Below are 23,754 nucleotides of genomic sequence, written 5' to 3' on the forward strand. Positions count from 1 at the left end.
TCTAGGATCTTATTAAACAATCTCATTAGGAACTCCACAGCCGTCTCACCCAAACATCTCCAAGCCTCAATCAGGATACCATCTGGTCCGACTGCTGTCCCAGTCTTCATTCTTTTCATGGCTGCCCTCACCTCATCCTTACTAACCAACTCTGCTTCCTGATTTGCTGTCTCCAGTGAATCTGACCTTTTCTCTCTTGGATTCTCCTCATTTAATAAATCCTCAAAGTACTCTTTCCACCTTCTTAATACACTCTCTTTGTCAGCACATTTCCATCTTTCATCACTCTTACCTACTGTACATCCCCCACTTCCCTGTTTCTCTGCCTAGCTAGTCTGTACAGGTCTTTCTCTCCTTCTTTGGTCTCCAGTCTTTCGTACAATTCCTGGTATGCATCTGCTTTCGCCTTCACTACTGTTCTTTTTGCCTTCTGTCTCGTCTCTCTGTATAACCACCTGCTTACCTCGTCTCTCTGATCGTCCCAATTCTTCTTTGCTAGCCTCTTCTCTTTTATAATTTCCTGCACTTCTTTGTTCCACCACCATGCCTCCTTGTCTTCCTTCCTCCCACCACCATGCCGCCAAATATGGACTAATACAGGTGCTGGTCATATAATTAGAATAGCATGAAAAAGTTGATTTATTTCAGTAATTCCATTCAAAAAGTGAAACTTGTATATTATATTCATTCATTACACACAGACTGATATATTTCTTGTGTTTATTTCTTTTAATTTTGATGATTATAACTGACAACTAATGAAAACCCCAAATTCAGTATCTCAGAAAATTAGAATATTGTGAAAAGGTTCAATATTGAAGACACCTGGTGCCACACTCTAATCAGCTAATTAACTCAAAACACCTGCAAAGGCCTTTAAATGGTCTCTCAGTCTAGTTCTGTAGGCGACACAATCATGGGGAAGACTGCGGACTTGACAGTTGTCCAAAAGACGACCATTGGCACCTTGCACAAGGATGGCAAGACACAAAAGGTCATTGCTAAAGAGGCTGGCTGTTCACAGAGCTCTGTGTCCAAGAACATTAATAGAGAGGCGAAGGGAAGGAAAAGATGTGGTAGAAAAAAGTGTACAAGCAATAGGGATAACCGCACCCTGAAGAGGATTGTGAAACAAAACCCATTCAAAAATGTGGGGGAGATTCACAAAGAGTGGACTGCAGCTGGAGTCAGTGCTTCAAGAACCACCACGCACAGACGTATGCAAGACATGGGTTTCAGCTGTCGCATTCCTTGTGTCAAGCCACTCTTGAACAAGAGACAGCGTCAGAAGCGTCTCGCCTGGGCTAAAGACAAAAAGGACTGGACTGCTGCTGAGTGGTCCAAAGTTATGTTCTCTGATGAAAGTAAATTTTGCATTTCCTTTGGAAATCAAGGTCCCAGAGTCTGGAGGAAGAGAGGAGAGGCACAGAATCCACCTTGCTTGAGGTCCAATGTAAAGTTTCCACAGTCAGTGATGGTTTGGGGTGACATGTCATCTGCTGGTGTTGGTCCACTGTGTTTTCTGAGGTCCAAGGTCAACGCAGCCATCTACCAGGAAGTTTTAGAGCACTTCATGCTTCCTGCTGCTGACCAACTTTATGGAGATGCAGATTTCATTTTCCAACAGGACTTGGCACCTGCACACAGTGCCAAAGCTACCAGTACCTGGTTTAAGGACCATGGTATCCCTGTTCTTAATTAGCCAGCAAACTTGCCTGACCTTAACCCCATAGAAAATCTATGGGGTATTGTGAAGAGGAAGATGTGATACGCCAGACCCAACAATGCAGAAGAGCTGAAGGCCACTATCAGAGCAACCTGGGCTCTCATAACACCTGAGCAGTGCCACAGACTGATCGACTCCATGCCACGCTGCATTGCTTCAGTAATTCAGGCAAAAGGAGCCCCAACTAAGTATTGAGTGCTGTACTGTACATGCTCATACTGTTCATGTTCATACTTTTCAGTTGGCCAACATTTCTAAAAATCCTTTTTTTGTGTTGGTCTTAAGTAATATTCTAATTTTCTGAGATACTGAATTTGGGATTTACATTAGTTGTCAGTTATAATCACCAAAATTAAAAGAAATAAACATTTGAAATATAATCAGTCTGTGTGTAATGAATGAATATAATATACAAGTTTCACTTTTTGAATGGAATTACTGAAATAAATCAACTTTTTCATGATATTCTAATTATATGACCAGCACCTGTATATTGCATAAAGTAATTGTGCCCAAAAAAAGGCATTAAGCAGTAGAAAAAAAGACATTAAAGGTTGAAAGTGTAGGTGTTACTGTTCAAGAAATTCAGACTCTTTCATTCATCTTTACCTGGTCAGGTTGGGGATGGAGCCAGACCTTATTCTGCGAACACTGGACTGGATACAAAGTGGGAATACACCCTAGATAGAACACCAGTCCTTCACAGGGCACCAAGCAAATACACATTTCACAACATATCATAGCCAATCGTGTTTACTGTTTTTTGGAGGTGAAAGGAACCCAAATAATCCAGACCCAGACACAACACATGAAACGCCAGTAACTTGTGCCTCCAGTAACCAGAGACCCTGAACCTGTGATGTGGTGACACAACTAACTACACCACCATACCTTTTCAGAATATGCAAACACAGTGAAAAAGGACAAACCTTGCCATATTTAAACTGCAGCATTCCTCAGAGAAAATGCTGACAAGGATCAACTTAAAGAAATCCATTGTAATAACCAGATACCCTGGAGTACAGTATAACAAGAAAAACAGCATTTTGCATGACCAGCATTTGCATACTGGAATATGATTGGCTCTTAGGCAGAAGTTATGATGTAACAACACTTGCCATGTTCAAAACTCAGATTTTCCAGCAAAGTTTATTCTATTTAACGAGTTGAAGGCATACAATCCTGTCTAATAATCAATCAATCTTTTTTTTTTTCTACTATTCTACGTGGCACCTACAGTACGTCTCTTGAGGATTTACGTTACACTGATACAAGGATATTTACTTGGAGATTGATGCACAAAGCAAACCCCTTCTTCTCTGATAAGCTTTTAATTTTGCTCTTAAACAGTGAGACTGGTTAATTTCAGTGATGTCCATCTTTAATACACACACACACACATCATTCAAGGCTAAATATACATGACAAAGTAATATATATATCTATATATTCATTTGGATATTGTGAAATGTATTACAACGCACAAACAGTGATGCAATGGATACCATATTGTGCAATTAACAAGGACAGGCTTTGACCAAAACCCTTCAGGATTTATGATGTCTGATACAGATAAAGCTATTGGAAGGCATTACTGTACAAGAAAACCAGGTCTGGTAAAATGGCATGTATGTAATGCTAAAGCTAATCAATCATACAAGTTTAAAATTACAAGTGAACCTCGATTTCAATGCAATTTGATTAATTTCATATCAAGCACACATATAAAACACCAAAAAAAATCAACCTAAACACATTATTATTATCATCATTATTATCAACACAAATAAAACCCTATAAATAGTCAATATTGAGCTTTATTCTTGCAATGGCAGCATATCAGATGTAGGGGGGGCTGCTATGCCATAGCCATAGTACTCACAATTCCCTGCTTCACTTTATGGCCCATCTCCCCCCCCTTCACTGTTACAGCATTGAACACACCTATCCCTGTACCCGATGCCATGTTCCATCTCCGCCCATTTTTCTGGCTCCCTGTAATGGTATTGGATACAGAGATGATACCGGATACCAAATACAGTGACGTCACGACTGTGCTTTAAAATCCGCGGTGAAATCGAAATTCTTTCTCTTTGGCGGTGGATCTTCACGCATGAAAGAGACGTCGTTGCATCTGTGCTACAGAAGAACAAAGGACAAAGAACGAGCTATTGATACCGGACCTTTAACCAAAGTTCAATAAATCTGATCTTCGCATAGTCGCAATAATAACTGAACCGGTTAGTTACTGCAGCCCACGTAGTGTTTTAAAGAGAAAAGGCGACCAGATCCCTTTTCCCTTTCGCAACGTCGACGAATTACAAACAAGATTCCTTCCAGATCATCGGACGACTGACGGGACACCGAAGATCTTCAGCCGACGAGCTGTAAAAGCAAAAGGAACAGAACTGTTTTCTCTCTGGACCTGCGTGCCGCGCTGTCTTCGGATAACAGACGGCACACTTTCAGTCGCCAAGCAAGAGCGATCTCAAGTAAAGCTGGCATCTGGGCAATTGTTAGTCTTAGTTGTGGTTAGTTAATGCGAAGAGTGTTGATTATTTGAATTCATTCATGGTTTAAATGTACGCATTTTGATTTACATGAAAGCCGGTCTTAAACCGCGTGTTGTTTGATTTGTTTGTTTACTATCTGTATTTAGTTAGATGGTGCATGCATTCTCTCTCTCTTTTTAACTCCCTCCATCGCACTACACCCCTCAACATTGGGATTTCAAGAGTAGCTAAGGGTTGAGCAGAAGTTTGGGTTTAAGGCCGAGCACAAAGGCTCGCGCACTACATTCACATACCACACCCATCTCGCCCGCACGCGCACACAGCCTCGTTCCCTCACTCCCCTCCTCTTTGTTGTGTGCCTGCGCACGCTCTCTCTCCCTAGCTCCTCCTCATCTCGTTAGTGCGTAGCTGTGCGTACACACATGCGCACACACACACACACTCACACAAACACATGATTTCCCTCTCACATTTTAACATTCACTCGCCCATTACCTCTGATCACCATTAGTGCCTTGGTTATCATCCATTGCTGATTTCTCATCCTGTTTACTGCTGGTTATTATTCTACTTACTACTGACCATTGCTTTATACACTACTGATTATTACTTGTATACATTGTACCACCATTTATATTGAATTATTCCATGGCTGCTATTGTCGCTATATCTGATCAGTATTAGTTTGCTAATTCATGTCAGCTATTTCAATAAATGGTACCTTTGGAGTAAACTGTGTCATGTCTACAACATTCACTGAGTGCCAACCTCTGCCAAACAAGTATTCTAATTGCCTTCGCCCATTTGGGTTGTTATATGAATGTTATAGATCTAGAGTAAATGTATTATATTAGAGCTACGATACTCACTAAAACTATAGCAGCATCACCACTAAGTTATTCCATTGATTTTAAATAGTATAGCTATAAACTATTGGACACTTGAATTAATGATTAATGAATTTATGAGACCGATCCCTTTTTACATGAGACTGATTCGATAAGCCTATCGCACACGGATGTTTTGCTAAGGCCTAGGGAACGCATGCTAAGGATCCTTCTTGAAATCAAACAGCAAAGAACATAAAATCACCATGCAGTTTTATAAACATTGCATGTTCACATGGTTAAATAGGTATGTTTTACAAATATATAGCACTAAGCTTAATGGCTTCATCGCCTTAGTGGTTGGCCTGAGTGACAGAATGTGCCGCTGGATAGTGAAGTGCAGAGAACTCTCTCCTTTACAGTCTGAACGACTCTGTTTCAGCTCGGATTAAAGGAATACTCGAGGGCTTTTTAACCTCATCTCAACCTAAAATAACATACGCAGTGATACGAACTTCAATTTAAAGTTCACCTGTAGTGAGAAAAGAACAAAAGTAAAAAGTTTACTCAGACCTCACGTGTAATTAAAGTCTAAGGGCACTTGTTGAATTCTATCAAAGATTTTTCTGTAGAACGCATTCACTAACTTGAGCTAAATCATATCAAATCAATCGATCTCTAAATGAGGCTCTATATCCTTAAACATTGTCCTTGCACAGAAAGTACTACCTTTCAGTAAATCAGGTTTTATTCTCGCCACATTCACTAGATATGAGCAATCGCGTGCTTTGATTGGCTACTCTACTACTAGGATATCAACTCATATACCGTGAGTAGAAAAAAAAACCCAAAATGGCAGAGTGCATCAAGTCAGATATATCAAGTATTTAAAAGAAACAGAAATAACTAAAAGAATATAGTTTTATTTCACCCCCCAATATCTCCTGTTCCACACTCCAGTCAATGGCGGTAATGCACCTTTAAGTTGGTTTGCCAACGGACAAAAAAAAAAAAACTAAAGAAGAAGAAAATGGTGGAGCGCGTTACTGAACCAAAAGAGGATGAAATAAAAACTCTACTCGAAAAAAAAGCAATAAAATATGGAATGAAAGTATTTGATGGTAAGAACTTTTTTTTAATAATTTTTCAAGAATTATTATTATAGCATTTTTCACAAATTGCTACTCTCATTTCACTGCTTTGCTTACATTCTAAGCGGAAATGTTTTTGTTGGATGTTTTGTATAAAGTTTTTATTTATCGAATTTGCAAAAAAATACAAATGCTCCGTTTCTCAAAATCCAGTGAATGTGGATCGAATAAAAGTTATTCCACTCAATCTCGTCGTACATGGCTTATAGCCGATTCAGCGTTACGTGCCCCATCAGCTATCAGCTCATGTACGACTCGATTTCATGGAACAACTTAAATATACTCACTGGCCACTTTATTAGGTATACCCATACACCTGCTGCTTTATGCAGTTAAACATCAGATCTCGGAGTGTGACTTTCTTTCACTGTAGCATGGGTGTTGGTTTGAGCCAGATGGACTGGTTTGAGTATTTCAGAAACTGCTGAACTCCTGGGGTTTTCACACACTAACAACAATCTCTAGGGTTTACACAGAATGGTGTGGAAAACAAAAAACACACTGAGTGAGTGACAGTTCTGTGGGTGGAAATGAACACCTTGTTGATAAGAGAGGTCAGAGGAAAATGGCCAGATTGGTTCGAGCTTTTTTTTGCAGGAAGGATATAGTAACTCATAGCAACTCTTTACAACCATGGTGAGCAGAAAAGCATCTCAGCATGCAACAGCAGAAGAACACATTGGGTTCTGCTCCTGCCAGCCAAGAACAGGAATCTTAGAATCAAGAGCAAGTTCCTATTAAAGTGGCCGGTGAGTGTATATAGTGGCACACTTTATATATTTATTGATGGAATTCAACAGCTGCCCTTAGACTTCCATTGGAAAAGATTAAAGAGGTTTTCTGTTCCATTCTCAAATGCACCAGGAACTTTGGTCCCCAGTCAAAATTGTCATCTGTGATAATCGTATATCAGTACAGATGCAGTAGATGCAGGGCTGACACATAGACACAGACAACCATTCACACTCACATTCACACCTACGGTCAATTTAGAGTCACCAGTTAACCTAACCTGCATGTCTTTGGACTGTGGGGGAAACCGGAGCACCCGGAGGAAACCCACGTGGGCACAGGGAGAACATGCACACTCCGCAGAGAAAGGCCCTCGCCGGCCACAGGGCTCGAACCCGGACCTTCTTGCTATGAGGCGACAGCGCTAACCACTACACCACCGTGCCGCCTATATTATATATATTTTTTAAAAACCACGAGAGTATTCCTTTAAGACGGTATTCGAAATGTCTTCTTTTCACAATAGTCAGCGAATTAGATTACGCAATCGCGCAATAAAAATTGACATACAAGTAAAGAGTTACACTGCCAAAGTGATCTAAGCAGAGTGCTAAAGAAAAGGTATTTATTTATTTATAAGTTGGTTGGTACAAATGATGCTAAAACCTTTGGCAGTGCAACCATTTAAACAAAAAAAGCACATGCTTTTTGTTTTAATTTAATTTTTAAACCTTGGCTCGGTTTCATGTGTAGCTACAAGATGCTGTTCTGACTGCATTTCTCTTATACGTTGGTTGTGCTACCTTTAGAAAAAGAAAACAAAACAAAAAAAACCATATAGTGACAGATTTCTTCTTAGTCAGGTCTTATATTAATGGTTTTATTCTGTTACTCGTCTCAGCTAAGCAGAAATTGGTCTCTGAAATCAGACTGATCCTCTGTAGGGCAGGAGATAAGCCTTGGGACTGGAACAGTCTCACACTCAAGCAGGCTCTTTGGCAACTATTTTGAAAAAAGTAAAGCTTGATTATTTTTATTCCTCCAGGAACAAAAATCCTAAGGTCACACCAGGTCTCTTGGATAAATTGGCATTAGCAATTATTAAAAGCTTCCCGGTCTTGATCTATTGCAGCATATGGAGGGTGTCTGAGATCGCGGCCCTGAGGTTTAAAATCCAGAACGGTGAAAAGTGTGATGTGTTCTCTCCCCCCCCCCCCCATTATCAATATATATATATATATATATATATATATATATATATATATATATATATATATACACAGTGGTGCTTGAAAGTTTGTGAACCCTTTAGAATTTTCTATATTTCTGCATAAATATGATCTAAAACATCAGATTTTCACACAAGTCCTAAAAGTAGATAAAGAGAACCCAGTTAAACAAATGAGACAAAAATATTATATTTAGTCATTTATTTATTGAGGAAAATGATCCAATATTGCATATCTGTGAGTGGCAAAAGTATGTGAACATTTGCTTTCAGTATCTGGTGTGACCCCCTTGTGCAGCAATAACTGCAACTAAACGTTTCCGGTAACTGTTGATCAGTCCTGCACACCGGCTTGGAGGAATTTTAGCCCATTCCTCCATACAGAACAGCTTCAACTCTGGGATGTTGGTGGGTTTCCTCACATGAACTGCTCGCTTCAGGTCCTTCCACAACATTTCCATTGGATTAAGGTCAGGACTTTGACTTGGCCATTCCAAAACATTAACTTTATTCTTCTTTAACCATTCTTTGGTAGAATGACTTGTGTGCTTAGGGTCGTTGTCTTGCTGCATGACCCACCTTCTCTTGAGATTCAGTTCATGGGCAGATGTCCTGACATTTTCCTTTAGAATTCGCTGGTATAATTCAGAATACATTGTTCCATCAATGATGGTAAGCCATCCTGGCCCAGATGCAGCAAAACAGGCCCAAACCATGATACTACCACCACCATGTTTCACAGATGGGATAAGGTTCTTATGCTGGAATGCAGTGTTTTCCTTTCTCCAAACATAACGCTTCTCATTTAAACCAAAAAGTTCTATTTTGGTCTCATCCGTCCACAAAACATTTTTCCAATAGCCTTCTGGCTTGTCCACATGATCTTTAGCAAACTGCAGATGAGCAGCAATGTTCTTTTTGGAGAGCAGTGGCTTTCTCCTTGCAACCCTGCCATGCACACCATTGTTGTTCAGCGTTCTCCTGATGGTGGACTCATGAACATTAACATTAGCCAATGTCAGAGAGGCCTTCAGTTGCTTAGAAGTTATGCTGGGGTCCTTTGTGACCTCGCCGACTATTACATGTCTTGCTCTTGGAGTGATCTCTGTTGGTCGACCATTCCTGGGGAGGGTAACAATGGTCTTGAATTTCCTCCATTTGTACACAATCTGTCTGACTGTGGATTGGTGGAGTCCAAACTCTTTAGAGATGGTTTTGTAACCTTTTCCAGCCTGATGAGCATCAACAACGCTTTTTCTGAGGTCCTCAGAAATCTCCTTTGTTCGTGCCATGATACACTTCCACAAACATGTGTTGTGAAGATCAGACTTTGATAGATCCCTGTTCTTTAAATAAAACAGGGCGCCCACTCACACCTGATTGTCATCCCACTGATTGAAAACACCTGACTCTAATTTCACCTTCAAATGAACTGCTAATCCTAGAGGTTCACATACTTTTGCCACTCACAGATATGTAATATTGGATCATTTTCCTCAATAAATAAATGACCAAGCATAATATTTTTGTCTCATTTGTTTAACTGGGTTCTCTTTATTTACTTTTAGGACTTGTGTGAAAATCTGATGATGTTTTAGATCATGAAGTAATATAGAAAATTCTAAAGGGTTCACAAACTTTCAAGCACCACTGTGTGTGTGTGTGTGTGTGTGTGTGTGTGTGTGTGTGTGTGTGTGTGTGTGTGTATATATATATCTCAGTAGATGTAATATTTTGTGTGGCTAAGGCACAGTTCTGTGTGGAAGATCACTTTTTAAAGGAACACTTCACCCAAGAGTAACAACATAGCTAACTATAAAATAAAATTATTCGGGAGGCAGTTTGGGTTATATGTCGGCATTCCTCCAAATCTGTACTGGAATCGTTTTTACATGTGGGTCTTGGAGTAGAGCTGATCGATCTGCTGTCTGAAATGATTCCTGAGCTCAGCACGCTTAGCTTTAAGTGTTGGAGTCAGGAGGCCGTTCTGGATCGAGAACATCTCTGCGTGCAGGGCGATATCCTTCACCTAGAACACAACACACAGGAGCATTAAGATTAATACATGAATATCAGCCTGGAGAGCAGTTTAGGACAAGGGGAGGGCAGGACAACCGGGTGATGTAATCAGATATCAGACGTTTTAACAAGTAATCGGTCTTTGTCCTTGACAAGCAGTGATAGGACATGAAGTATTAAATATAAACTCTTCAATATTTTGTTAAAAAAAAAAAAACTCACCTGTTCAAAAGACTTCAGTCCAGCTTCTTTGCCCAATTTCACTATGTCCTCCAATATGGCATTTTTCACTTCCTGCAAGTAAACAAGAAAACATTTTTACCTCCAGGATTCAGGGACACAAAGTGCTGTAGAGGAGTGGGTTTACCAGACAAGTTCATTCAGGCTCTAGACTTTAAAGCAGACTTTTCCACAAGTTGACACAGTTCCCTGAGGTCTTAATGAAACGTCTGTGACAGGCTTGTAGTACTCGAGTCCAGGACTGGTGCCCTAATTTTAAGGACTCATGACTCGACTTGGGCTTGAGCACTGATGACTCGGACTCGTGCATTAACTGCATTCGGACTCGTAAATTGGAGACGAGGACTCGGATTTTTTGTTTATTTTTTGGTAACATGCCATAATAATTTCTCATCTCATCTCATTATCTCTAGCTGCTTTATCCTGTTCTACAGGGTCGCAGGCGAGCTGGAGCCTATCCCAGCTGACTACGGGAGAAAGGCGGGGTACACCCTGGACAAGTCGCCAGGTCATCACAGGGCTGACACATAGACACAGACAACCATTCACACTCACATTCACACCTACGGTCAATTTAGAGTCACCAGTTAACCTAACCTGCATGTCTTTGGACTGTGGGGGAAACCGGAGCACCCGGAGGAAACCCACGCGGACACGGGGAGAACATGCAAACTCCGCACAGAAAGGCCCTCGCCGGCCACGGGGCTCGAACCCGGACCTTCTTGCTGTGAGGCGACAGCACTAACCACTACACCACCGTGCCACCCGCCATAATAATTTGGCATAAGATATTTATATCTACATTCATTTTTATACCAATTTCGTGGAAGAGTGTCACACCTGCGCGCCTTGGCGCGTGCATCAGATAGACTCTCGGGCGTGCTCCAGACAGCGCACGTGCACGCCGTAAACAACTTGCACCTGCACAGGATTAAGTACCTATATAAAATCAGCGCACCGATATAAAAACCGTGGAAATACAGTTACTTTGCGAAGTATTGAGTTGCGTTGCTGACACATTACCAAGCCTTATTTCCTTGTTTGGGTTCCTGATCCCTGATTTCCCGTCTTTGAGTCTGCCGAGTCTATGATAGCTTGTTTGTGCCTCGCTCGACCTGTTGCCCGTTTCACTGTTTTCTGATTTTGCCTGCCATTCTGGATTGTTTACCGTCTTCACTTGTATTAATAAACACACCTTCTGCACTTACAGTACATCCGTCTCCCAACCATCTCTGACAGAATACTTCACATTCCCTGACAAAGAGAAGCACATTCACCTGTTCATACGGCATGTTCAGGAACAAACGAAACAGATCTGTGAAGAATCTCAGTCATCCAGGTACATAATAATCTGTGGTTGGTTGAAGAGAGCAACTGGACTTGCTTGAAGATTCTTGAAAACGTTTCGCCTCTCATCCTAAAGGCTTCCTCAGTTCTGTCTGACTAATAGGGAGTATCCAGTATTTATCCTTTCATGGATCATCATAGAATCCAAATCAGAATGCTGATGGCTGCATTGTAGGCGACTGATAAAATATGTCATAGACACCCACCTCTGTTCAGTGATGGTCGTTCCAGGAAGAGTCTTCAACCAACCACAGATTACTATGTACCTGGATGACTGAGATTCTTCACAGATATGTTTCTACGCACTTTGGGATGAGATCCCTTCGACTGGTGCGGGAGTATGAGAGGACTTCCAGAAAACTGGCAGACATCTTAGCCAGAGAGGATCGTTCATTTTTGTCAACCTGGAACAACCATCATTGAACAGAGGTGGGCGTCTATGACATCTTTTATCAGCCACCTACAATGCAGCCATCAGCATTCTGATTCGGATTCTATGATGATCCATGAGAGGATAAATACTGGATACTCCCTATTAGACAGAACTGAGGAAGCCTTTAGGATGAGAGGCGAAACGTTTTCAAGAATCTTCAAGCAAGTCCAGTTGCTCTCTTCAACCAACCACAGATGGCGCTGAAACAGCCACCGTCAAATGGTGAGGTCCGAGTCTTGTTCTCGGACTCGACTCTAAATTTTTTTTAATGGCTTGAACTTGACTCGGACTTGAACGCTGGGGACTCGAGACTGGACTCGGACTTGAGGTTTAGTGACTCGTTTTGCTCAAAATACCGTAAGGATAAAGCACCACAGCTCCCCTCTCACCCTGTCTAAACAGCAGCTGATTTGAGTGCCTGTTCCTTTAAATGATAACGATCCACTGCTCACCCTCCTCCCCTCTTCCATCAGCCAATCAGGTAGCACTTTCCTCATGAACATTGCTTGAAGTTCTCAAGCCATGAATGGAGATACTCAAATGAGGGGGCGGGATTATTCTAATGAGCTCCACTTGTGACATACAGTGGTGCTTGAAAGTTAGTGAACCCTTTAGAATCTCATCTCATCTCATCTCATTATCTGTAGCCGCTTTATCCTGTTCTACAGGGTCGCAGGCAAGCTGGAGCCTATCCCAGCTGACTACGGGCGAAAGGCGGGGTACACCCTGGACAAGTCGCCAGGTCATCACAGGGCTGACACATAGACACAGACAACCATTCACACTCACATTCACACCTACGGTCAATTTAGAGTCACCAGTTAACCTAACCTGCATGTCTTTGGACTGTGGGGGAAACCGGAGCACCCGGAGGAAACCCACGCGGACACGGGGAGAACATGCAAACTCCGCACAGAAAGGCCCTCGCCGGCCACGGGGCTCGAACCCGGACCTTCTTGCTGTGAGGCGACAGCGCTAACCACTACACCACCGTGCCGCCACCCTTTAGAATTTTCTATATTTCTGCATAAGTATGACTGTGGCAGCGGGGGCGTGGTCAAGCGCCGGTCTGTGACAGGAGGGAGGAGTTGGGGAAGGTAAGTGGCAGAATCGCTTCACCTGAGTGTCATTAACCTGTGTTTTGTGTGTTCTCCCCAGTAAACCGCCCTACTTAAGGAGGGAAAGGGAGAGCGGAAGGGAGCTTCTTCCCCGGCAGAGCCGACAGTGTGTGTGTGTCTCTGCCTGCTTAGGGTAAACATTGTTAGACTGAAAAGTTCGGCAATAAAGCCATCTGAAAAACCTTTATCTCTGTCCTGCCGTCCTCTGTGCTCCACCCACACGCTATTCGCGCTACAGTGGACACAGGTTAATGACACTCAGGTGAAGCGATTCTGCCACTTACCTTCCCCAACTCCGCCCTCCTGTCACAGACCGGCGCTTGACCACGCCCCCGCTGCCACAATGACCTAAAACATCATCAGATTTTCACACAAGTCCTAAAAGTAGATAAAGAGAACCCAGTTAAACAAATGAGACAAAAATATTAGACTTGGTCATTTATTTATTGAGGAAAATGACCCAATGTTACATAACTGTGAGTGGCAAAAGTATGTGAACCTTTGCTTTCAGTATCTAGTGTGACCCCCTTGTGCAGCAATAACTGCAACTAAACGTTTCCGGTAACTGTTGATCAGTGCTGCACACCAGCTTGGAGGAATTTTAGCCCATTCCTCTGTTCAGAGCTTCAACTCTGGGATGTTGGTGGGTTTCCTCACATGAACTGCTTGCTTCAGGTCCTTCCACAACATTTCGATTGGATTAAGGTCAGGACTTTGACTTGGCCATTCCAAAACATTAACTTTATTCTTCTTTAACCATTCTTTGGTAGAACGACTTGTGTGCTTAGGGTCGTTGTCTTGCTGCACGACCCACCTTCTCTTGAGATTCAGTTCATGGACAGATGTCCTGACATTTTCCTTTAGAATTCACTGGTATAATTCAGAATACATTGTTACATCAATGATGGAAAGCCGTCCTGGTCCAGATGCAGCAAAACAGGCCCAAACCATGATACTACCACCACCATGTTTCACAGATGGGATAAGGTTCTTATGCTGGAATGCAGTGTTTTCCTTTCTCCAAACATAGCGCTTATCATTTAAGCCAAAAAGTTCTATTTTGGTCTCATTCATCCACAAAATATTTCTCCAATAGCCTTCTGGCTTGTCCATGTGATCTTTAGCAAACTGCAGACGAGCAGCAATGTTCTTTTTGGAGAGCAGTGGCTTTCTCCTTGCAACCCTGCCATGCACACCATTGTTGTTCAGTGTTCTACTGATGGTGGACTCATGAACATTAACATTAGCCAATGTCAGAGAGGCCTTCAGTTGCTTAGAAGTTACCCTGGGGTCCTTTGTGACCTCGCTGACTATTCCATGCCTTGCTCTTGGAGTGATCTTTGTTGGTCGACCACTCCTGGGGAGGGTAACAATGGTCTTGAATTTCCTCCATTTGTACACAGTCTGTCTGACTGTGGATTGGTGGAGTCCAAACTCTTTAGAGATGGTTTTGTAACCTTTTCCAGCCTGATGAACATCAACAACGCTTTTTCTGAGGTCCTCAGAAATCTCCTTTGTTCGTGCCATGATACACTTCCACAAACATGTGTTGTGAAGATCAGACTTTGATAGATCCCTGTTCTTTAAATAAAACAGGGTGCCCACTCACACCTGATTGTCATCCCATTGATTGAAAACACCTGACTCGAATTTCACCTTCAAATTAACTGCTAACCCTAGAGGTTCACATACTTTTGCCACTCAGAGATATGTAATATTGGCTCATTTTCCTCAATAAATAAATGACCAAGTATAATATTTTTATCTCATTTTTTAACTGGGTTCTCTTTACTTTTAGGACTTGTGTGAAAATCTGATGCTGTTTTAGGTCATATTTATGCAGAAATATAGAAAATTCTAAAGGGTTCACAAACTTTCAAGCACCACTGTAGAAAAGGGAGTCAAATCTGAACAGCTTTTTGTAGCTCATGTTTTCTAAAATGGGCAGGAAAAAAAAAACTGACTGGATAGACTGACTTATTTTAGATTTTGTGGGTTGGTAGGCACTCCAGATACCCAAAGGTATGTTCATAAGTACTACAAAAGTGAGTTTTTCATAATATGTCCACTTTTTAAAAAAGAAAGAAAGAAAATCAATCAATGGAAATACTATCCTGACAGTTGGCTTAAGCCATAACAGGTTTGAAACAAATACTTCAACTTTTTAGAACATAATCTCCAGATACCATTTGGAGATTTCTAATTTAAAAAAAAAATACTCTGGAATATTTCTTCATTTTGGTCTGAAAGTAGTAGCCTATAAAAATTATATACAGCCCTGGTCACACTATTGGTCCCACTCCAAAAAATATGTCAAAGCTCCTATTAGATCATGTTAGATATTTATCACCAAAAGCACAACATGTCCTCATAGTGTTCATATAGGACTAGCTTGGGAAGCATCATGATGTTTTTCTGATCTATTCCCAGGTGACCACAGTCACCCAAAGCCTCCCATTTGGCCAGATGCCGTTTTGCGTGCAGATATCGGACCAGACAGGAACTGTGGATAGTTTTTGCCTGTTTGGCACAGCATCTAAATTTCTTGTTGGTTGGACGACTAACAGTTGATAGTTGAAATGTGTCATAAGATTCAAGCTGCATGTTGAAGGTCAGTCTCACCAGATGCAATACAAACCCGTGATTCCGTATGTAACATTTTCTGTAAAGTTATTTCTAGTAGGCTGCTGCATCCCAACAGATAAGAACTGGAGTCATTCAAAATGCTATCTGAGAAGGCGGAGTCTAACATATATAGGTGTAATACACATCCTGTGTCCGAAATCGCTCACTCATTCACTACTCCCTACTCACTATATAGGGAATTACTATATAGAGGACTATACAGTGAGCTCATTGGTAAAATGAAAAAACGCTTTCGGACACTAGTCCGTTGCACTGGTATTTACGTCATTACTGTCGCACAATTAAAACGTGCCAAATCAGTTGGCTGGTGGGTTTTCAAAATAATAAAACACATGCATGTGTTGTTTTTGTGATAAATACACATTATACTGAGTGTATTTCCCACATTAATAAATACAAAAGTACCTGCATCTTTCAAATTTTTTTTTTTTAATCAAGGCTGAATACTTTCTGGGGGCACGGTGGTGTAGTGGTTAGCGCTGTCGCCTCACAGCAAGAAGGTCCGGGTTCGAGCCCCGTGGCCGGCGAGGGCCTTTCTGTGTGGAGTTTGCATGTTCTCCCCGTGCTCGCGTGGGTTTCCTCCAGGTGCTCCGGTTTCCCCCCACAGTCCAAAGACATGCAGGTTAGGTTAACTGGTGACTCTAAATTGACCGTAGGTGTGAATGTGAGTGTGAATGGTTGTCTGTGTCTATGTGTCAGCCCTGTGATGACCTGGCGACTTGTCCAGGGTGTACCCCGCCTTTCGCCCGTAGTCAGCTGGGATAGGCTCCAGCTTGCCTGCGACCCTGTAGAACAGGATAAAGCGGCTACAGATAATGAGATGAGATGAATACTTTCTTCTTTGCCGCTGCCTTTTATTAAATCAAATTTGAGACTTTTAATTTGATTTCTTTCAGCGCGACTGCAATGCATGATGGGATATATTGCTTTGGTTAGTGACCATTATTGTACACTACTTTTTGTGATGCATTGTGGGATACTTTGAGTGCACTATATAGGGTGTAAATAATCCTCACTAAGGTTTCGGACAGCACTATAAAATGGCGTGCCCACTATATAGTGCCCTATATAGTGAGTAGGGAGCGATTTCGGACACAGGGACAGAGTTCTGAAACACTGAGGATCTTAAGATGTACCGTTCGGCCAAAGTTCATCCGACTATTTTCCGTAAACATTTATGTCACATGCGGAATTTCAATGGTCTCTGTAAGTGGTGTTCCGCTTCTGCTGAAATTGTCAAGTTTTGCCACACAGAAAGTGTGTTTACCTCGCTTGGATCATTGACAAGCTGAGGTAAAGCGAATTTTAGAAACACTGAGTTTACACCACCTTCTTATTTGAAGCAGAAGAGCCTTGTACTAATGTGCACTAGGTCCCATTAAGCACTCACTCCCTGTGATTTTTTTTTTTTTTAATTTAGGGTATTAGGAAATCAAAAAGTATAGTACTGGGTACATACAAAGATGTTTCAATTTTACCCCTTGTGCACCATAATTGGGACCAATAGCATGACCAGGGCCTTAACTCGTCACATCTCATTACCTTGCTGCTGCAGAGCTCCTCATATGATCCATGAAATCCTCTTTTACTGGCCCAGCCAGGCAGAAAGTCCGGGTCAGGGACAATGATGGCCACCAGGCAGGCCTGAGGAACAGGTACAATTCAAAAACACTTCATTTGAACTACCAGTATAGAATCATCATCAAATTAGTTTTAGTTTGCTCCATGTGTTTCTCCCACCATACAAGTAGTACTGGGACTTCAATATTTTACACATTGCATTAAAATATCTATAAACTGTCTCATGTTACATGTCATTATCTTTGAAGGAGACACACAACCATTGTGATTGCAGGTATGCAAATGGAGCAGAAAGATGTCCTGTCTCACCTGGAGGCTGTCTCCATGCACAAAAGCCTGAGCCACAGCTTCACTCCGGACGTAAACGCTCTCGATCTTCTCCGGGGCAATGTACTCTCCTTGTGCCAGTTTAAAGATGTGCTTCTTACGGTCCACAATCTTCAGAGTGCCGTTCTGTCCGAAGATAACAAGACGCGTGACAATTAAAAATTAGATTGAGACTGTGATTAAAGTCACAGTGATTTGCTCTAGCTGTTACAAACCGGGACATCTGGTCACAGTACCCTATAGATCCGGAACAGTAAGAGATACAGAATGACACTTAGTGAGGAAAAGTTGCGCCCTGCCGCCCTGAACAAAATAAAACGAGTGCTCTGAGAGCACAATATCCCCCGCTGGCAACTCTGCCATAACTCTGGTAAAATGCGTCTGAATTGAACGAAATTGCAATATGCGTATTAGCGACATATAACAAAGAATCCTGTCAAGTTTGGTGAAATTCCTCCAAAAATTATGAGACGGGTTGATTTCAGAAGGTGAGTACCCTTCCCGGGACGGACAGACGGCTGGACATCGCCATGACATAATCCCCCTTCGGGCCTTTCGGCCAGCGGGGGATATAAATTGTGAGAGGAGTTGATTTCAGAAGGAAAAAACACACTCTCATTAAATTGTCAAAGTATAATTTTGTTAATCAAGGGCTGTAACTTTGGTAAAATGTGATCGAGTTTAACAAAATTACAATATGCGTATTGTCGAAATATAACAATGCATCTTGTCAAGCTTCATGAAATTCCTCCAAAAATTGTGAGAGGAATTGATTTCAGAAGGCGAGTACCCCTTTCCTGGGACGGACAGACATCGCCACGACATAATCCCCCTATGGGCCTTTCGGCCAACGGGATAAAAACTGATTGAAAAAATCATGATAATTGACCGAGTTATAAGTGATTGAAAAAAAATTCAGTTTTTCATGGATCATTCCGGTTCGGTGATCCAGATCAGCACCAAAAGTCATAGCAACATAATTCAGCCCAGAGGTATTTGGTGATGACTGGTTGAAAACTGAGGGAGAAATAGCATCCTAAAAAACATTATTATAATAATAATAACAATAATAATAATAACAACAACAACAAGATAGATACTGTGACTAAAGTCACAGTGATTTGCGCTAGCTGTTACAAAGTGGGACGTCTGGTCACCGTACCCTATAGATCCGGAATGGTAAGAGATATAGAATGACGCTTAGTGAGGAAAAAAGCCCGTTTTTCATGGATCATTCCAGTTCGGTGATCCAGATCAGCACCAAAAGTCATAGCAATGTAATTCAGCCCAGAGGTATTCTTCATGTGAAATTTGGCGATGATTGATTGAAAACTGATGGAGATACAGTAGTGTCCTAAAAACGTTACGAGGACAATAATAATAATAATAATAAAGTAGGAAGCTCCTGAGTGAGAGTAACAATTTGCGCCAGTGCTGCTAGCGCAAATTAATAAGCGAGTCTTGTTCACTGCCGTGTCACACACATGCATGTTTCAGTTACAGAGCAAAAATAAATTTTAATAGGAAGTCGATCCACTATGTCTGAAGTTCACCAGAACTAGTTTATGCTGCGTACATGGAAGAGAATATAACTATACACTCACTCACTAGTTCACAAAATGGCTGGAAAAAACAAACTTCAAGGATTTTAAGTGTTAAACCCACCGGTAGCCACTTGCCGATGTCTCCTGTGTGGAGCCAGCCGTCCTGATCGATGGCCTCCTCAGTCTTCTCTGGGTCTTTCAGATATCCCTTGAACACATTGGGTCCCTTCACACACACCTAGCACCCAGACACACTGCTCAATTATAGCAAGCAAAAAAGTCTGAATACGAAGCTCAAGTGATCCAATCACACACCTCTCCTTCTCCATTCACAGCGAAATAATTCATCTCTGCAACGTCCACCAGCTTCAGGATGTTACATGGCAGAGGAGCGCCGACATGACCTGGAATCAATAAAGCAGAAAACATAATTTAGTCGGCATGTAATGATATATCATGCGACGATAAATTTACAATGACTTGAGTCGATGAAATTAATGAATCGTGATTATTATCAGGCTGCGTAATCGTCATTTTTCCTAGCTGTAATTGTGCTGTTTAGAGAGCACACGGACCAAAAACATAAAATAGCAGGAATACGTGCGACTTCACCATAGGTGGAAGTAGCACAGCTCTAATTCTGTGAAAAACACACACACACACACACACACACACACACACACACACACACACACACACACACACACACAAAAAAAAAACCAGATCTAAAATGGGAAAGAACTGTCGTGTGATTGAGTACAAATAGATTTAACAAGAAATTGGAGCTCTTTTCTCTTTACAGACTGCTGAAAGATAAAGAAAAGAGAAGAAAATCAAGGTAGTACAAAGTTCATAAAGGTTTATTAAGAAAAGGCCTATTTGGTATTAACTTTTTTCATTTTTAATAAAAGGAATATTTTAGTTAATAGGTGATTATATTTTACTCCAACCTTTACAAATGTGCATAAATAATTATTGTTGGTTATTAAGAAAATGAAATGAAAGGGGTTTTTTTTTAGGGCTGTCGAAGTTAACAGGATAACACCTTAACGCAAATTCCATTTAAAGTTAGACAGACTTTCGAGTTCGTAAAATCGGTGAAATTTAGTTCCGTCTGAAATGTGGTCATTGTGATAGTTTTCTTTATTTCTGTAATATCTCACAAAAAACAGGCCGTTCTGTGTCTGGGAAGTTATTTAATTTGAAGGGATTCCCGAGCAAATCATGTGCATGAAATCGCTCGCTTCGCACAGTCAAGCAGACAGAGGAAGTCCGTATGTGTGCATGTGTGTGTGTGTGCGTGCGCGCGCGCAGGTTTACCTTTGACCGTGCACTGACAGTTCCATCATTCTGTTGCTAAACAAACAGCTGATCACACCGAGGTGCTCGCTGACCGCCGATATTTATTAGTTTGGTCCTACGTTTCCTTTCCTTCGTATATAACATAACGTCTTTTCTTCTCGCTTTCCGTGACTGTACTCAGTCTTCCACGTTTCATTCGCACACTCACGTCCTCCATTTTTCTCTCCTGTTTCAAATTTCTATCCCACAATGCTTTGTGCAAATGGGGAAAGCCCACCATGTGATGCATGATGTAGTATCTTGTATTGGGTCATGGTGAAGCAGGAAAAAATAGAGAATTTAGGGCCACATGGCTTTAAATTCACTAATTGTTCTATAAAAAAAACTAATAAGATTGGAAGTCTGTGATTCGAATTCAGTAGCTTTCGATCCACTAAACAAAAATAATTGGGTGTTGGGAAAATTCTTTTTATGACTTACACTTGAAAAATCTGAAAGGCAGTCTACCTTTAATGCCACAAATTTTTTTGACGCCCGATTAACGCATGCAAGTCCTGTGCCTCTCCCCCATAGTTTGGGAAATCAGGAAGTGACGTGGCGCGAGCGTGCGAGCGATGCAGCGAGTCATGATAAAGTGCACTTATGGACAGAATCAACTTATACTGTTGCATTCGGACTGTTTACACAAAATGTGCCTTTATTTTATACGGTTTTGATGGTCCAAAGGGGAGAAAAGATGATGTGTTAAAGGAACAGTCCACCGTATTTCCATAATGAAATATGCTCTTATCTGAATTGAGACGAGCTGCTCCGTACCTCTCCGAGCTTTGCGCGACCTGCCAGTCAGTCAGACGCAGTCAGACACGCTGTCACTCCTGTTAGCAATGTAGCTAGGCTCAGTATGGCCAATGGTATTTTTTGGGGCTGTAGTTAGATGCGACCAAACTCTTCCGCGTTTTTCCTGTTTACATAGGTTTATATGACCAGTGATATGAAACAAGTTCAGTTACACAAATTGAAACGTAGCGATTTTCTATGCTATGGAAAGTCCGCACTATAATGACAGGCGTACTAACACCTTCTGCGCGCTTCGGCAGCGCATTGATATCTGAGCTCCGTATCAATGCGCTGCCGAAGCGCGCAGAAGGTGTTAGTACGCCTGTCATTATAGTGCGCACTTTCCATAGCATAGAAAATCGCTACGTTTCAATTTGTGTAACTGAACTTGTTTCATATCACTGGTCATATAAACCTATGTAAACAGGAAAAACGCGGAAGAGTTTGGTCGCATCTAACTACAGCCCCAAAAAATACCATTGGCCATACTGAGCCTAGCTACATTGCTAACAGGAGTGACAGCGCGTCTGACTGCGTCTGACTGACTGGGAGGTCGCGCAAAGCTCGGAGAGGTACGGAGCAGCTCGTCTCAATTCAGATAAGAGCACATTTCATTATGGAAATACGGTGGACTGTTCCTTTAAGGTCCAGGTGTGCGTGTGTGTGGAGAGTGATGTAAAAAAAAAAAAAAAGTGTTTATAAATGCAGTTTTTGCTCATGAAATGTTCTGTATATTTCCCAGTGAACTTTTGCATTTTACTGGAAAACATCTTTATGAGCTGTGTGGCTTCACAAATGTATTTATTTGGGTTTTGTATTTTTATTTTCTTTATTTAAAGATGGCCACTACTGTTGTCCAGAGTCCACACCACCGAGTGTGTTCAGTTTATTTTATAGTATAGTTTGAGGCTGGCGGTTAAGTCCAGGACTAAAGAAAAATACTATATTGTTTTGTTCACAGTGAATTATGTTTCCTGGGTCCAGCCTTATCCTTCCTGACCTGGCCACATGCATTTGCATAAAGTAAGCGGATTTGTCCACGCTCACTCGTCAAAAACTTGAAAAAAAATCCCTTTAAGGTACCTTTAGAACAGATAAAAAAAAAAATATATATATATATATATATATATATATATATATATATATATATATATATATATATATATGCGATTAATTTATGACTAATCATGAGTTAACTATGGAGAATAATGCGATTAATAGCGAATAAATATTTTAATCGTTTGACAGCCCTAGGTTTTTTTTTGTTTTTATTTAACAAAAGGAATATTTAGGTTGATAAACAAGAGGAAAATTTCCTTCATTTAATATTTTTTCAAAAATATAATGGGGAAAATCGAATCGTGAATCCAATATTGTGAATCAAATCGTGATGTGCCTACAATTTAGTGTGTAGGAGTGTGTGTTACCTGCTACCCAGTCTCCTGGTAATGTGATCGTGCAGCCGGCTGTACACTCGGTCTGGCCGTAGCCTTCATAAAACTGAACAGAGACAAAAACAGGGTTAAACCCATGGGCGTCGCCACCATTGAATGTGAAGGGGACGTGCCCCCTTCACATTTCATAATTCTTCGTTTGGACCCCCCCCACATTTAACATAAAATATTAGTTCACCCAGCGCCGTTTCTATTGCTTCGTGAAAGAATCCATTCCACTTGATCGATAAGAGAATACACATACCACTGAAAATCCACTTCGGGTTTTCCGGGCGTTCCCTACAACAACTCACCGCACGCAAGTGAAGTGAATCTCAGTGCAAGCAGAGAAATTTTGGTGCAAGGTGCAGCTGCTCGAAAGTGGAGGAGGTGACGTCAGCCCCATTGCCACCTCACGATGCCTAGCTTTTGCTAAAACCTTATTCTTTTGTAATATGCCCTCAAAATTAACCCTAGGCCACGTTAAATTAATGTTCAACAATGAAATAAGCTTAGCCTAATGGGGTATTCTTGGTTGATGATGATTTGTTTGCAGTATTTGCTCCTCCCCAGACACAATGGACATAAGGACATTCTTTACAAAGAAGCGGAAAGTCAGTCAAAATTTCCCCACAGGACAGGGTTTTTTTTTTTGTCCCAATGGAAATGTTAGTGCAGTTAGCTGGCTAGTCAATGTTAGGAGATGTATCAGCTAGCTTAATGTTAGCTATCATTTAATTCAAACCCAGT

The 23,754-nt window shown here is 41.4% G+C and overlaps 1 protein-coding gene across 3 annotated transcripts in view; it reads right to left on the reverse strand.

Moving 5' to 3' along the window:
* Positions 1–9,780: 9,780 nt before the first annotated feature.
* The window catches only part of acsl1b (acyl-CoA synthetase long chain family member 1b), a 126,355-nt gene continuing 112,381 nt past the window's right edge, over positions 9,781–23,754 (reverse strand). For all 3 annotated transcript variants that reach the window (XM_060915244.1, XM_060915243.1, XM_060915245.1), the window contains exons 16-22: positions 22,999–23,071; positions 19,748–19,836; positions 19,554–19,670; positions 17,871–18,014; positions 17,523–17,624; positions 10,419–10,490; positions 9,781–10,206 (exon numbers count right to left, since the gene is read on the reverse strand). In XM_060915244.1, coding sequence (XP_060771227.1) covers positions 10,066–10,206; positions 10,419–10,490; positions 17,523–17,624; positions 17,871–18,014; positions 19,554–19,670; positions 19,748–19,836; positions 22,999–23,071 — 738 coding nt within the window. In that variant the 3' untranslated portion in view covers positions 9,781–10,065. The remainder of the gene's footprint in view (positions 10,207–10,418; positions 10,491–17,522; positions 17,625–17,870; positions 18,015–19,553; positions 19,671–19,747; positions 19,837–22,998; positions 23,072–23,754) is intronic.

Source organism: Neoarius graeffei, chromosome 2 (genome assembly GCF_027579695.1).
Source record: "Neoarius graeffei isolate fNeoGra1 chromosome 2, fNeoGra1.pri, whole genome shotgun sequence".
NCBI classification, from domain to species: Eukaryota; Metazoa; Chordata; class Actinopteri; order Siluriformes; family Ariidae; genus Neoarius; species Neoarius graeffei.